Genomic DNA, 16,748 nt, shown 5'->3' with positions numbered 1-16,748 from the left:
ATCCAAATTTGATTGAAGCTTTTAAAGCGAATGATTTGGATTGAAAATCAAAAATCCAGAATCCAAAATATGAATTAATAATAGTAAGGAGTGTATTCGAAAAAATGCAACACATTGTTTTGGGAATAAATTTGTAATGCATGAATAGAAAATCGTGAATTTTCAGTAAAGATGTACATATGTATGTAATATTGACATGTGCAAATTTTTGTGACATTCTGTCAAGTGGTTTTAAAATAGCGTCCAATGAAGAAGTTCTTCGACTTTAATTTTTGGGCACCATGTGCGCCAAAACCTTAAAACTCCATCCCTGATTCTACAATACGCTACACTTTTCTCAAATTTTTCTCTCGTGTTCATAGAAATTCAGGTCTGAAAATCAAATTTTAAATTAAATGAAATCTTTTTTGGAGGTTTTGGTTCCATAACCTTCTTAACCAATATTGTGATCCTATTTTCGAATTTTGGATTCTTTATCCAGTTCAGGAAACTTGATAATAAGAAATATGAAAAGAAAAGCTGGTTCAAATTCGGTTTTGCATTTCATATCAAATTTGAATCATGTTTCTCGAAATCATATTTTTTTTCAATATTTTGATAATTGTTTCAATCATTTCAATCATAGATATGGCAATCCAAAACTTAAAACTCAGATTCAGATTATCTGAAATTCACATTTTAATTCAGATTCACAATCCAGATTAAAAATAAATAATTAAAATAATGAAATAAGAATAACCCTGTACAACCGAATTTATCCAATAGATTCATAAATTAGGGCTAAAAAATTTGGCTCATAAATTTATTATCTGGAATAAGATTCGTAAATCGTTAATTTTTATTTCAGATTCAGATTGCAGATTCTAAATTCAGAGAAAGAATTAGGTTGTAAATAAATTTTAGTTGATGAGGAATTCTAGAGATCATGAACTTAAGATTGCTCGTCATTTCAATTTCCAAATTTCAAATTCTTAATCAAAATTAGTTAGCAGCAAAGATTAAAAGTAGAATTTCAGTTTTTTTTGTGTTATGCGAAAAACCCAAATTATATTTTTTAAAAATCATTTACAAGATTTTCTCTATGCAATTGATTATTTATGAAAAATAGTTGCTATTAAAAAAACATGTACCTGATCTTCACACGAAAAAATCTGAACAATATTTAATATTTTCTCGGTGTGTTGTTTTACATTATTAGCACCTTAAGGACACCAATATTCGGCATTTTATATTTCAGAAACCGATAAGCAAAATTCTGCTAATTAAATTTATTTGAATTTTGGGAAATTTTGTGTTAAATTTTCAAGAATGAGGTTTCATTATTAGATTCATAACATTTGAATTATGCTTAATATTGGAGCATACTAGCGGAAAGCAAAAAAAACGAGATATCTCGTATTTGGTCCGCGATATTCAAGCTTCTTTTAAAGCCAAATTTCAAACTAAATTAACCATTAATTTGGTTGAAGTTTTCATCAAGCAAATTTGAACCGAAAATCTCATGATTTTAATCTCTTTATTTTCTATTTAAATTTGATTGAATTTCATCAAAAATTAAAATCTTTGAATATGCAAAATAAATTGAAAGATTGGTTTTGTTTGATTTGAGTATTGAATAAGTAAATTTTTTTAAGAAATTGAAGGAGTTCTTAAAAAAAGCTTATTTTATGCTCAAATCAACTAAGTTTGTCCTACCAGAAATTTAGTATAAAGCAGTTTCGGGTTCCATAGTTTAGGGTGGATATGATTTGTCAATCAAGCTAAGCTAAATCAATTAAGTTTGTCTCTTAATCAAATTCAAAGATTATACCATCGATTTAAGTGAATTGGGCCCGCCATTTAGGCTTAGAATCAATTTTCTAGAGTTACAACTTAATACAAAAAACTTTAAATGTACTTAAAAATGATCAATCATATAGTTACAAACATAATCTGTTTAACTTTTTTTTTTATTCGTGCATTGTTGGCCAAAACAATTGGTAAAAGTCAGTCACCCAAAACCACCCCCCATTAGCCGGTTCTTCCTACGGCCCTGATACTATGAACCACTAATTTTTTCTAATCAAGGCTTATTTTGATAACGTTTTCCGTTTCCTATAACTTGAATTTTAAAATTACTCAACTAGTCATTTATCGTCTCAAACACCGACTGAGTTACAGCTTAAACAGATCGTTGGCCTCCTCAAGTAATAGACATAATTTTTTTCAATTCTTTTCTCTTGGTTTATCTTCGAAACATTCAGGCGAGACTTGTTAGCGAAAAGTTGTGACTGAAAATCTAACAGGTGTTCGCTGAAGAGTTCGTTTTGCTAGTTATTACAATTTTTTTCAAACTTTCTCCTCTCTAGCGGTCCAAATATTTTGCGCTCTATTTGACCACCGTTTTTTTGTTTATTATACCGGTAGGCAGCTTTTTTACCTTGAAAAAGTTAAGTCAGGCCTGTTTATCAGTCAGCAAGACGAACCAGTCAAAAAAATTAATCTGTTTATCACTTCCCCTTTAAAAATAATCGAATAACCCTTGATAGAACTTCTCACATTCCTTAACCTCATTGAGTTCCACAATTGATCAAATAAATTAGTCGCAGTGGATTTGCTCATACAAAAAAAACATTTTGGAATCAATCATCTTCGCTTTTATTCAAATTTGAGATCATCTAGAATTCCTTTAACGATTTGCCATATGAATTCTTGTCGATTAGTTGATTTCCAGGTGATATTGGGTCTCACACTGGGATTTTCCCGGATTTTCTCGATCCTGCCCAAAAAATTTGTCAATGAGAATTTCTATTAAACGTTATCTTAAAAACCACTTGGCAGCATATCACATAATTTTCAACACGTTACGTACAGTAGGTATATTAAATTAATACGCAGCTTCACTAAAATTTTTGTCAAATTTCACTCATGCATTCTAATGCTATTTATTTATAGAACAAAGTGAGCATTTTTTTTCGAATGCACTACTTAACTGCATTTTAATAGACATGAGAGAAAATTTTGAAAAGCTGTAGCTGAATTCTTAACCTAGCATTAGTTTATAATGGTTTTGGCATCACTCTTGAATAACTTTACGCAATCTTAAAATTTTTATTGAGAATTTAGGATTTTAAGTGAAAACAAAAATATCTCGCTTGCTTTTCCTGGATCTTCATGAGAGGGGGGGAGGGCTTCAACCCCCAAAACCCCCTCTCCATTCGTTTCTACGGCCATGGCCAGTAAGCTTGATGAGGAAATATTTTTAGGAGATTCCAAAAAACTACTACAACCACTAGAAATTCAAATCTAATTCAAATTTCTTTCTCGTTCCAGGTTCGCTTCATCTCCTCGCCGCACAAGTGCGAATTCATCACCTCGTCTGTAAATATCATCGACTACATCGCCACGCTCAGCTTCTATCTGGATCTGGTGCTGCAAAACTTCGCCTCCCATCTGGAGAATGCCGACATCCTGGAGTTCTTCTCCATCATCCGTATCATGCGGCTGTTCAAGCTGACGCGCCACTCTTCGGGACTGAAGATCCTGATCCAGACATTTCGTGCCTCGGCCAAGGAACTGACGCTGCTGGTGTTTTTCTTGGTGTTGGGTATCGTGATATTTGCTAGTTTGGTTTATTACGCAGAACGAATTCAACCAAATCCGCATAATGACTTCAACAGTATCCCGCTGGGGCTTTGGTGGGCCCTGGTCACGATGACCACTGTTGGGTATGGGGACATGGCCCCGAAAACTTACATTGGAATGTTTGTGGGAGCGCTCTGTGCTCTGGCCGGGGTGTTGACGATCGCACTTCCGGTTCCGGTCATCGTCAGCAACTTTGCGATGTACTACTCGCACACTCAGGCGCGGGCTAAACTGCCCAAGAAGCGTCGGCGGGTCCTGCCGGTGGAGCAGCCCCGGGCCCCCCGAATGGCAGGTCAGTATAGATGCTTAACTTGGGAATAAGGGTGGTACAGAGATGGGGTCTGGTAGGGGATTGTAAAGGATAGACACACTGTTAAAAAAAATCACTATTAGTTTACACACTCAATACATTCTTTGTATAAACCACCATCCATAGGAGGAGCTTACTAGCCGAGGGTTTATATTTTTGGAATTTTCACCACTACAAAAACACGATAGGTTTCATTACACAAAATAAACATTGCTACGTGATTCAGCTCCATTTTGCTATACCACGAGCTCATGGCGGTTAAATGGGAAAGTATTTTCATTCGTTAGTTCTGCCAATTCGGGAAAACCCGTTGACAGGTGACACTGCCAAGAATGACAGTAATTGACCTCAAAAACTAAATATTGTTTCACACTGAAGCTGACCGTGTCCCAAATCCCTCGAAAAATATGTAGTTCACTTCACTGCTTCCGGAATAAAAAAAAGGGAATTTTGTCTTTCTCTTTTTGCTTATCTCGTTCCATCATCAACCATCAAACATCACCACAAACCGTGTCGTTCCATAATCTGACCCGAAAAAATAAAACCGTTTGGTCGAAATCCTGCCATGTCCACATTGTGTCGTCGCGCTTGAACCGTGTCCATATCTTTATCGTCCTGTGGCTGAAAAAACTGAAAATGGCCATCGTGCACAAACACCACTCACAAAAAAACGAGCGCCATCCCACGCCTTTGCCATTAAACTTCCGCGTTTCCAAACAAAAATTCCTGCAACTACTACTACTGCTCTAGGACAACCAGGGCAAACGATTCCGGGAATGCCGGGCTCTGGCCCAATGGCTCGCCGAATGAATCAGGGCAAGACAAAGGATCTTGGACCGAAAATAGGTAAGTCAACTGCATGCAAAGGCTTCTCCCCCTTTCGGTTTGAGCTTCAGTTTCATTTAACAGCCTAATATTTTTAGTCTTATCTCAACACTTACATGTACCAAAAATTCTGTTCATTAACAGAGAAATACTGTGCATTTGATCTAGAAAAAAATTTAAATTAAAAACATTCATTCATTCCATTTTGAACACATTCGATGCAACACTCATGTTCGAAATTGTTATTTTTTACTTACTCAGTTGATTTTAAATATATCAGATTGAAATTGAAGTGCGATTATTTTGAATTTTGTATATTTTTTCTCGTTTTCGACATTTCTGTTACATTTTAAATTTTTGATATTTCTGTCATTTTAACATTTTTAACGTTTTTGCCATTTTTGACATTTTGAACATTTATGATATTTTTGAAATTTTTGACATTTTTGACATTTACGACGTTTTTGACATTTTTGACATTTTTTGACATTTTTGACATTTTTTGACATTTTTGACATTTTTGACATTTTTGACATTTTTGACATTTTTGACATTTTTGACATTTTTGACATTTTTGACATTTTTGACATTTTTGACATTTTTGACATTTTTGACATTTTTGACATTTTTGACATTTTTGACATTTTTGAAATTTTTGACTTTTCTGACATTTTTGTCATTTTTGTCATTTTTGACATTTTTGACATTTTTGACATTTTTGACATTTTTGACATTTTTGACATTTTTGACATTTTTGACATTTTTGACATTTTTGACATTTTTGACATTTTTGACATTTTTGACATTTTTGACATTTTTGACATTTTTGGCATTTTTGACATTTTTGACATTTTTGACATTTTTGACATTTTTGACATTTTTGACATTTTTGACATTTTTGACATTTTTGACATTTTTGACATTTTTGACATTTTTGACATTTTTGACATTTTTGACATTTTTGACATTTTTGACATTTTTGACATTTTTGACATTTTTGACATTTTTGACATTTTTGACATTTTTGACATTTTTGACATTTTTGACATTTTTGACATTTTTTGACATTTTTGACATTTTTGACATTTTTGACATTTTTGACATTTTTGACATTTTTGACATTTTTGACATTTTTGACATTTTTGACATTTTTGACATTTTTGACATTTTTGACATTTTTGACATTTTTGACATTTTTGACATTTTTGACATTTTTGACATTTTTGTCATTTTTGACATTTTTGACATTTTTGACATTTTTGACATTTTTGACATTTTTGACATTTTTGACATTTTTGACATTTCTGACATTTTTGACATTTTTGACAGTTTTGACATTTTCGACATTTTTGACATTTTTGACATTTTTGACATTTTTGACATTTTTGACATTTTTGACATTTTTGACATTTTTGACTTTTTTGACATTTTTGACATTTTTAACATTTTTGACATTTTTGACATTTTTGACATTTTTGACATTTTTGACATTTTTGACATTTTTGACATTTTTGACATTTTTGACATTTTTGACATTTTTGACATTTTTGACATTTTTGACATTTTTGACATTTTTGAAATTTTTGACATTTTTGACTTTTCTGACATTTTTGTCATTTTTGTCATTTTTGACATTTTTGACATTTTTGACATTTTTGACATTTTTGACATTTTTGACATTTTTGACATTTTTGACATTTTTGACATTTTTGACATTTTTGACATTTTTGACATTTTTGACATTTTTGACATTTTTGACATTTTTGACATTTTTGGCATTTTTGACATTTTTGACATTTTTGACATTTTTGACATTTTTGACATTTTTGACATTTTTGACATTTTTGACATTTTTGACATTTTTGACATTTTTGACATTTTTGACATTTTTGACATTTTTGACATTTTTGACATTTTTGACATTTTTGACATTTTTGACATTTTTGACATTTTTGACATTTTTGACATTTTTGACATTTTTGACATTTTTGACATTTTTGACATTTTTGACATTTTTGACATTTTTGACATTTTTGACATTTTTGACATTTTTGACATTTTTGACATTTTTGACATTTTTGACATTTTTGACATTTTTGACATTTTTGACATTTTTGACATTTTTGACATTTTTGGCATTTTTGACATTTTTGATATTTTTGACATTTTTGACATTTTTGACATTTCTGACATTTTTGACATTTTTGACAGTTTTGACATTTTCGACATTTTTGACATTTTTGACATTTTTGAAATTTTTGACATTTTTGACATTTTTGACATTTTTGACATTTTTGACAATTTTGACAATTTTGACAATTTTGACAGTTTTGACAATTTCGACAATTTTGACAATTTTGACAATTTTGACAATTTTGACAATTTGCACAATTTGACAATTCTGACAATTTTGACAATTTTGACAATTTGCACAATTTTGACAATTCTGACAATTTTGACATTTTTGACAATTTTGACAATTTTGAAAAATTTGACAATTTTGACAATTTTGACAATTTTGACAATTTTGACAATTTTGACAATTTTGACAATTTTGACAATTTTGACAATTTTGACAATTTTGACAATTTTGGCTATTTTGACAATTTTGACAATTTTGACAATTTTGACAATTTTGACAATTTTGACAATTTTGACAATTTTGTCAATTTTGACAATTTTGACAATTTTGACAATTTTGACAATTTTGACAATTTTGACAATTTTGACAATTTTGACAATTTTGACAATTTTGACAATTTTGAAAATTTTGACAATTTTGACAATTTTGACAATTTTGACAATTTTGACAATTTTGACAATTTTGACAATTTTGACAATTTTGACAATTTTGACAATTTTGACAATTTTGACAATTTTGACAATTTTGACAATTTTGACAATTTTGACAATTTTGACAATTTTGACAATTTTGACAATTTTGACAATTTTGACAATTTTGACAATTTCGACAATTTCGACAATTTTGACGATTTTGACAATTTTGACAATTTTGACGATTTTGACAATTTTGACAATTTTGACAATTTTGACAATTTTGACAATTTTGACAATTTTGACAATTTTGACAATTTTGACAATTTTGACAATTTTGACAATTTTGACAATTTTGACAATTTTTGACGTTATTGAAATTTTTGACATTTCTGATATATTTTACATGTGTTCAATTTTTCAAATTTGACCATTTTGACAATTTAGTTTAGTTTTTTTTCATTCGAATTGTTTATTTTACAAGTTAAATTTCTATATAAACTCGAACATCGCTTTGTGATTTTCGCTAGCCCTTTTTTATCCCATTTTTAAAGGTCTCCAAATTCGTTAGATTCTTTTTTTCACTTTTTACAAAGAATTTGTTTAGTCAATAAAAATAACTTCCATCCAACACGGAAGTGCTTTTCTGTCAACCCTTTTTCTTGCATATAGGGACCTTGTTTTAACTTTTTTTCCATTTGACTCTTTGTTCATTTTTTCTTGTCTCGTGTCTCATAATTTTCACCTTTATCGAGACAAGGATCACGTTTGTCCTTTTGTGTTGCTTCATATGAGTTTAAAAAACCACAGTTGTAGTTCTGTATCATAAAGCTTTTATTTGATCTATGCTTTCCACACCAAAGTGCACATTTTTATCTTTGATTTTTTTTTTATACATACCTATGTCTTCATGTAACAGAATTTTGTGCTGGTATCGGATAAATAGTTTAAGTTTTTCAAATTTGAATTTTATCAACTGTATCCAGGAAAAACTCCACAGGTAGAAACTTTGTCAAGGAAGTTCACCTTTTTTTTTTTTTGATTCTTTGGGGGTAACTGAAAATGAACACCAACTGGTCGTTTTGGTTAACATAGAATTGTGCCTCTTAATAATCAGCTGCAATGCTGAAAAATTTTAACAATTCAACAGCAACACAAGAATCAGTCCCTGCAGGGAGCAAGATAAGCGATATTCACCAGTCCCTCGTAGCAACGGAAAAGAAAACCGTAATTACGATTCGTTTTGTTTTCGCTTTAGTTTATTTTTCCAACCCCCCGTAAAGGTCAGCTCGAAAAAAGGGCAAAAATGGGGGGTCGAAGGAAAAGGATAATGAGGTCCAGACATTAGTTTCTTTTTATGAGCAGCCGTTATGTTCTAGCCTCTGTTTTTGAGCAGTTAACATCTAACAAGGTTGACAATGGACTATTTTGTATTATTTCAAAATGATTCAAATTAGCTTTACAACAATGAATAAAAATGAGTTCCCATCGAGAGCTGTTGTCACAGATGCATAATTCAGAATTATATTTTCCGGCTGAGCACACATGTAAAAGATCGCAAAAATATTCATTATTTCATTAAACGCATTCTCATTTTTCTATTTGGTTTTCATCTCGGGTGGCTGACTGTCTGTGTTTTTGCGGTTTTTTCCTGCTTCTTCCACGAGCCTGAGATAAAAATCACCCAGCAGAGCAACATTAACAATGGTAAACTTGCTCCGAAACTCAGAGCTGTCAGCCAGCCAACAACTCGGGACCACCAACAAATGAACGAAACGGAACGGAAGTACCAACCTTGCTACGTTATGTGATGAAATTAATAATTCATCGTGGTAAAAAGATTTCCCGGTGCTTATTCTGCCCGGATGTTGCCGGGAGTTCGGGTTGATGGCGCCTTTGGGTAGGCAACCGGCAAGCAGCAGCAGCAGCAGTTGGTAACGGGGCAAAATAAAACCAAAGAAACTCGACGGCTGCAGCAGTAACGATTTCCACACAAATTTAAAGAAGTAGGTAGCACCTCCCTTTTTCATGTGCTGTGGACAGAGGGGTGTAAAGCAACGAGATTTTTTTCTCCTCCTGAGAAGGGAAATTTTGAGTAAATAGAGGTAGCAGTTCCGACTGCTGTTGATATGCCCTAATTAAATTCTTTTACAATCTTGCTGAATAAAATATACAGGACAAGAGTTTTCACGGGAAAATAAATTAACGAACTAAATATCAAACATAGCTGCCAACAAGAAAATTGCTAAAAAAAATTTTTTTTTTCAAATATTTTTACTTTGTCTGAAATCATGAGGGATTAAAAAAAATACACGTTTCAAAAGCAGGTTATGAGTCACATCAAATCAAACAAGAAGTTAAAAAGAACCACGGTGTCTCTGATGGAACGATTTTATTTTTCGAAAATTAGCATCGCTAATTTTTGCACCATTCGAAAGCTGAGACTTTCTTCTTTCATTTGAGCCCAAATTTGAAATAACCCACCGGGGGGTCTAGAACATTTTATTTTTTTGAAGATTTTTTCATTGACAAAATTATACTTATCATTGTGAAAAGGCTCGTATTACCTTTAGCGTAAATCCAACATCATATGTCAATAACATGATTTCATAGGAATTTTCCCTGGCTACAATTTTGTAGAAGTCATTAAAGTGATACAAATTGAGAGAAAAGAGTTGGAATGTCACAAACAGAGTGATTATTATTTCATTTGAAAAATCTAATAAAACTTCTCACCACTGATTGTACTAAGACCAGAAAAAGTATTCTACGAGCTCAGTTTTTGATTGGGGAGTGTATAAATGTTCAAAACGGTTTATTTACATTTCAAAATCAATCTTTTACATAAAGTTTATCAGGATTTACTGAAGCTATGAGCATTTTTGGGGTTTTATTATTCCTGAACAAATATCAAATTCTTATTTTTGTAACTCCGATTTTTCCAAAAATCCCTTCATCGTGATTTTTCATCTTCTAATGACGAAAGATAGGCTTCAAATTTGTTCCGGCCATATATAAAAAAAGATGGCACCTGCTTGACTTGAAAATTTTGTTACTCGTTTCATACTTTGAGCAATGTTACATTTTGAATAAGTCCCTAATCTGGGCAAATATATGTAGAATAATTATTTTAAACAATTCAAGCCACTGCCACTGTTCATCATGACACAATGTTATATTTTATTTTCGTAGAAGTATGAAAATAATATTCCAGGGGAAAGCCAAAAATGCAGAAATCCACTGACAAATGTTTGCAGTGTTCCATATTACCAGATAAAAATCCATGTTTTTTTATTTGAAATTTGGAAAAAATCATCAATTTGAATAAATGCAAAATTCTTAGTAAACGAAATAAAAAATTCGCAAAAAATCTGATGACTGATCTAACAACTTAAAGTGATTTGAAAGAATATTTTCAGATAATAGCATTACATCAAATCAACCTCTTAAAATTGTTGAAAACAAAGTTGATGTTGAGATTTTGGAATCTTTTTTTTTTCATAAAAAAAATTAATTAAGGACATTAGGTCCAGTTCGTGTACTTTTGAGAAAAATGAACAATCTAGAATTTTTGCATGAAAACTTAAATTCGACCACATTTTTACGTAAACGGATGCCTCCAAAAACACAAATTTATGCAATCAAACATAAACAATAGGTTGATTTTTATTTTATTTTATAAATGTCACTTTATCATGTTCGTGTCTAAGGTTTTACAATTAATCAAAAGTGAAAAGTATCAAAACATTCAGAAATCATTAAAACTCCTCCGTTGGACCTGTTATTACCGTATCATGACGCTAACTACTCGGCCACTGAGGGTAATTTAAACTACCGTCGTGCGGGGTGAGAATTGGCCAAAAATAGTGGTGTTTGAGTTGTTTTCTAAATAACTATTGAAATTTTGCTTATTTAGAAAAAAAATTAGCTGACCCGGTAAACTTCGTTTTACCCGTAACTTAATAAATCGTTGGAAAATGTTAACAATTCTTTAACTTCTAAGTGCTCGTGAATCAGTTTTCAATAAAATCGTCTTCAAGTAGTTCGAGAATTGTCCCGTTTCTAGTTGATTTTGTATAGGAGCCCCCCTTGCATGAAAAGTAATAATCTCGAAACTATTATACAAACCATCTCTGACCCGAAAAACCCTCGGATACCAAATTTCACTTAATTTCGACCGATCATTCATACGTGATGGTGCTACAAAGAAAATGCCTCCATTTTACAAGAGGTTTTCAATTTTTAGATTTTGTTGTACCTCTTGAAATTGTAGAACTCTGACTTGTTCAGCACAGTTGTTTATTTGAATTTTGTTAATAAAAAAAATCTTTTACAAGGTTTCCAAGGTTAACAAGGTTTTGAGCCAAAGCCTCAAGATTAACAAAATAGTTAGCATTTTATCTGAATATCGGTGGACTCTTAGAATTGAAAGAAAATATCAATATATGAGCCTCGTGATACAGATCAATGTTGCCGAAAACATCAACAGGGTGTTCCAAAATTGCAGAATGTCTGTAAATCTTGAGGTTCAACCTCCAAATGATAGACTAGGGTATGGAGAACAAACTTTTGTTAGAGGCGAGTTTTTTGAAAAAAAATCACCTTTCTTAGATTTCTTTTAAAACAAAATCTTTGTCCTAAAATTTATTAACATATTTATTTTAGTTTCTTCTGATTTGAATACTATACGTAAAAAATTAAACAATCAACCAATTTTGAAAAAAATAATTTAAATCAGCGAGTTCTTAAAATAAATATCCCTAAATTTTAAGTTCAACTTCTCAAAATGTGTACCTAGCTTAGATTTTTTTAAGTCAATGCCATTTAAAGATGCGGATTTTTGTGCACTTAACTTTGCTAAACAAACTGAGCAATTTTAGTCTCAGATTTTTTTTCCAAAAATTAAAATCTTTGAATAGTGGCTTGTTTCAAAGATCACGTTTGCGGAACCTCTAAACATGATCTTTTTAGTTCGCCCCATTCAAAAGTTTGTTCTCCACACTCTAATCTATCAATTGGAGGTTGAGCCCCCAGATTCCTAAACATTATGCAATTTAGGGACACCCTAATCAACAGTCTATCTTTTAATCCCTGGTCGCTTATAATTTAGTTTCACTCTGGAGCCTGATCTGGATTTCAGCTAACCGGACCAGCGTCAGGAGCGATATTGCAAGATTAGGATCAGAGTCCGAGATTCATGATAAGGATCGGGATTAGGATTGGGATTAGGATCGAGATTTGGATTAGAATCAGGTTCTAAATTCAGGATCCCGGATCTGCAATGGGATACATGATTAGAGTCTAGTATTTGAATCCGGGATGAAATCTCACGATTATGTTCAGGGTCAGAATTCTCATCATCAGGATCAGAATCCGGTGTTAGAATCGAGGATCAGAACCAAGATCCAGGAACAGAGATCAGGATCTGAATCCAAGATCAGCATAAGGGATACGGACCCAAAATCAGATTGCGGGATCATAATTGAAAATCCATACAAACCATGAATCCAACAGCCTGGATTTGTCCGGCACAGATACGTGTTAGAAAAATTCTGGCAACATTAGTCTAGTACCAGACTATGAAAAAATATGAACCGAGATCATAATCACAGCTGCCGAAATCACAGAAAAAACTATTTTTTTTACAGTTCGTTTATTAGAAACGGCTCAAACCATTTTGTTTAACGGTGCCGAGAGACTATTATTTTTTTGTACAACAGTTTCTTAAGTTTAGAAAAATCTATAATTTCACAGAATTTTGAGCAAATTTTCATCACACAATATGTGTCACAGAACACCAAATTTAAGAAATATTCAAAAATTTCACAAAATTTTAAAATTTTAGACGTTTAAAAAAACAAATTTTATGTCAAAATAAGTTTTGAATTATAATCTTTGAAAGTGAAAATAAGGTAAAATTGGTAATGTTAATTGATTTTTCTTCAGTAAAATGACTTTCGAATGAAATAAATGGAAAAAAATATCACAGAAAACCGTCACAGAATGTATGGGTTAAGTCAGATTTTTTTATTTCATCATAACACACCTTTTTTTTTCGGCAACCTTGATCATGACCCCTGATCAAGATCAGAGTTTAGGATATGAAGCCACTATCAGAATCTGGGACCTGGATATAGAATTCAGAATCAAGAAGTAGAAAATAAAGATAAAAATAAAGATCGGGATCAGGATTAGTTTCAACTTGAGGATCTTAATTTATTCTTGGATAAGCGTCAGATTAAGATTCAAATAAGGATCAGGATCATGATCAGGAACCCAATTCTGATCCATTTGTAATAAAAATTTATTTGTTAAGTAGCTAATTAAGCTGAAGAGATTAAATTTATTCAGTTATGTGACATAAATACAGGATTGAAGATTTATTTAAGAACTTCACTTCAACAGCAAAATTGTTCAATTTTTCAACTCAGTATCAACATAGAGAACTTATTTATAGTAAAACAGGTAAAACAGGTTGTCATAGTTCTACGTCTATCTTATGGCCACGTCTTATATACAATGTCTTCATCATATTTCAAATATTACTTCATTTAGTTTTTAAAATAAGCTTTTCTCATAAAAAATTACTATGACAAACAAAAAAAACCCTTTGGTCACCGCATGAATAAAGTATAAATGTGGAATTTTTCGTTTGATGAATTAAGAGTGTATACGAAAAAAATCCAACACTTTATTTTGTGGATAACTTTTGAATACATGGATGGAAATTGATGAAATTTTCAGTGATGTTACTAAGTAACGTAATGTGCTAAATTTGGTAACAATCTGTCAAGTGGTGTTTGAGATAGCGTCTAATACATAAGCTATTTGACATAATTTTTTTGGGCAAGATCGAGAAAATTCTTAGAAAATTCCAGTAGGAGACCGAGGTTGCCGAAATTACAGAAAAATCTTTAATATCACATAATTTTGAGCGAATTTCTTTCACAAATCACATCACCAAAATAACTACATATTTCACAGAATTCTTAAATTTTGAAGATTTTTTTAAAATTCATTTTTATGTGCATGTCATTTTGGATAATTGTTTTTTTTTGGGTAAAGTCACAGAAAGCCATTTTTTTTTTTCGTTAAAATACAATTTTTTTATCGGCAACTTTGTGGCAGACCCGAAAACAGCTGGAAATCAAATATTCGACCAAATTTCATAAAGTGAATCGTTTAAGGAGTCGTAGAGGATCTAACAGTGAGTTAAAATTTGAATAATACTGAAGATGGTTGATTTCATGAAATTAACACATTAAATATCGCAAAGAGACTGTAGCGTGAAACACCATAATTTGTAAATCTGTATCTCAGAAACCACTGGACCAAAATGTACAAATTTAGTAGCTTTGAGGCACCAATATTGTAGTGTTAAATTTGTAGAAGATAGTTCTTATATAAATTTAAAAAAATTTAAGTTACTTTATAATGTGTAGTACACATGTGACTAGTAAAAAACGAGATATTTTAGAGTGAGAGGAAGTAATAAAAAGGTTGATTTTACTGAGTGATTTACTGACTAATAAACATGACTGATTTCATTTCCACAAGATAAAAAAAAAGCTGCCCACCGATAAAATAAACAAAATACGGTGCTTGAATCGTGCGCAAAATATTTGGACCGCAAGCAGGAAGATACTTTGAAACAAATAAGTAATGGTCAGCTAAACGAACTCTTTTGTGGGCACCTGGCAGGTTTCCAGTAAGAAAATTTTTGTTGACAAGTTAAGCCTGTTTTTCGGAGATAAAAAACTGCCTCCAAATGCGACCGTTTCCCTAGAACTTCAATGTAGGACTTCTTGAAACTTCAATAAGTCCTACAAAGTTTCTACTCTGCTTCGGTTGGATCTGGAATCATACCATTACGCGAAAACTGTGGTGGAATGATAAAAACTCAAATGTGTTGTTTTTGAGCCGGAGGAATGAAATCTGCTAAATTTGTCATAACTTCGACCAAATTAGAGTTTTTTGAGTAATTTGGAAGGTAAAACTTCACAAAACATAAAACGAAATTTAATGAAACTTTTATTTAGAATAAGGTGGTTCAATGTATACAATGTATACAATAGAACGTCTCTAAAATTTGCACAAGTAAAAAGATATTGAGAAGGTTTGCTGAAAATTTCATCAACTTTCATCCTGCATCAACAGTTGTTTACAAAACAAAGTGTTGCATTTTTTCGAATAAACTCCTTTTGTAGTTGTTAAAAAAAAAGCTGAATGTTTAACTCTTCGTCAAACGGTGGTGGTTGTAAGTTTGATTTTGTTTTTCAGACTCATGTTTCCGAGTTCCAAAATGATTTTTTAAAGCGGGTGTAAAAACTTAATTATAAAATTTTGATAAGTAGTTAGCGTGATTGTAGGAACTTAGGAAGATTATGAAAATACTTTTTCAAAAATTGTTGTGGCAGGGTCAGTTCTGTTTGACCACTTCTCTCATAATAGTCTATCCTTTTTGCATATGATAAAAAGTCTCCGCGACATGTCGTTAAATGATCAATAAAATCTCAAAAATAATTTCGAATTCCAGATGCCCTTGAAAATTCTTACCGTAATAGAACTTATCTGCCTTCAAGCTCATTTCCATTGTTTGAACTCAACTTCAAAGGAATTTCAACACCAATTATCTTTTCTGTTTAGAACCGTACATAATTTTTATAGTTACTTTTTTTATTGTCTCAACCATTCCAAAGTACTCCATTCAATGCCATTACCATTAACACAAAACAGGCGAACTTGCGAAACAGAAACTTTCAAGCCCTGGGGCACTGCTTTTCCGATTCGTACTAAAACGTCTGCCGAAATGTGTAGCTACAAATATTCGTCCACCCTTGGATTAAATCCTATCCAGTCCTGCTTCGCCTTGGGATGATCCCCTGAATTATAATTAACGTGAGTAATTCCATTAACGATCAGAAACGAACCTACTCCGAAAGTTCAGCGTTCGTCGTCACCTCAGGTCTCAAACTTTTTGTTTTTGTTGTTGGTCAAGGCTCTTTTGAGAATCCCAAAAAGCACACCCCGAACGAGGGCCATCGTTTTGCCAAAAAGCATCAATCAGTTGTTTTACTTTCGGTGATACTTTGGTGGTAGAAGCTTTTACGTTTCATTTGGAAAACACCGGCACCGGATTCATTCTTCATGTAAATGCTTCAATATGTTGGTTCACCTGCACTCAGGGTTGCCTGCATCATTTGATTTTCTAGCC

At 32.0% G+C, this 16,748-nt stretch overlaps 1 protein-coding gene across 12 annotated transcripts in view; it reads left to right on the top strand.

The window, feature by feature from the left end:
- LOC129746877 (potassium voltage-gated channel protein Shaw) overlaps positions 1-16,748 on the top strand; it is a 470,858-nt gene that overhangs the window by 383,659 nt on the left and 70,451 nt on the right. For 11 of the 12 annotated variants that reach the window (XM_055740790.1, XM_055740789.1, XM_055740786.1 and 8 more), the window contains 2 exons: positions 3,313-3,916; positions 4,685-4,780. In XM_055740790.1, the coding sequence (XP_055596765.1) occupies positions 3,313-3,916; positions 4,685-4,780 (700 nt within the window). The remainder of the gene's footprint in view (positions 1-3,312; positions 3,917-4,684; positions 4,781-16,748) is intronic. The other variant, XM_055740793.1, reaches the window with a different exon arrangement.

This window comes from Uranotaenia lowii, chromosome 2 (assembly GCF_029784155.1).
Source record: "Uranotaenia lowii strain MFRU-FL chromosome 2, ASM2978415v1, whole genome shotgun sequence".
NCBI classification, from domain to species: domain Eukaryota; kingdom Metazoa; phylum Arthropoda; class Insecta; order Diptera; family Culicidae; genus Uranotaenia; species Uranotaenia lowii.
The sequence above is the reverse complement of the archived record's forward strand: the minus strand, read 5'-3'. Positions and strand labels throughout refer to the sequence as shown.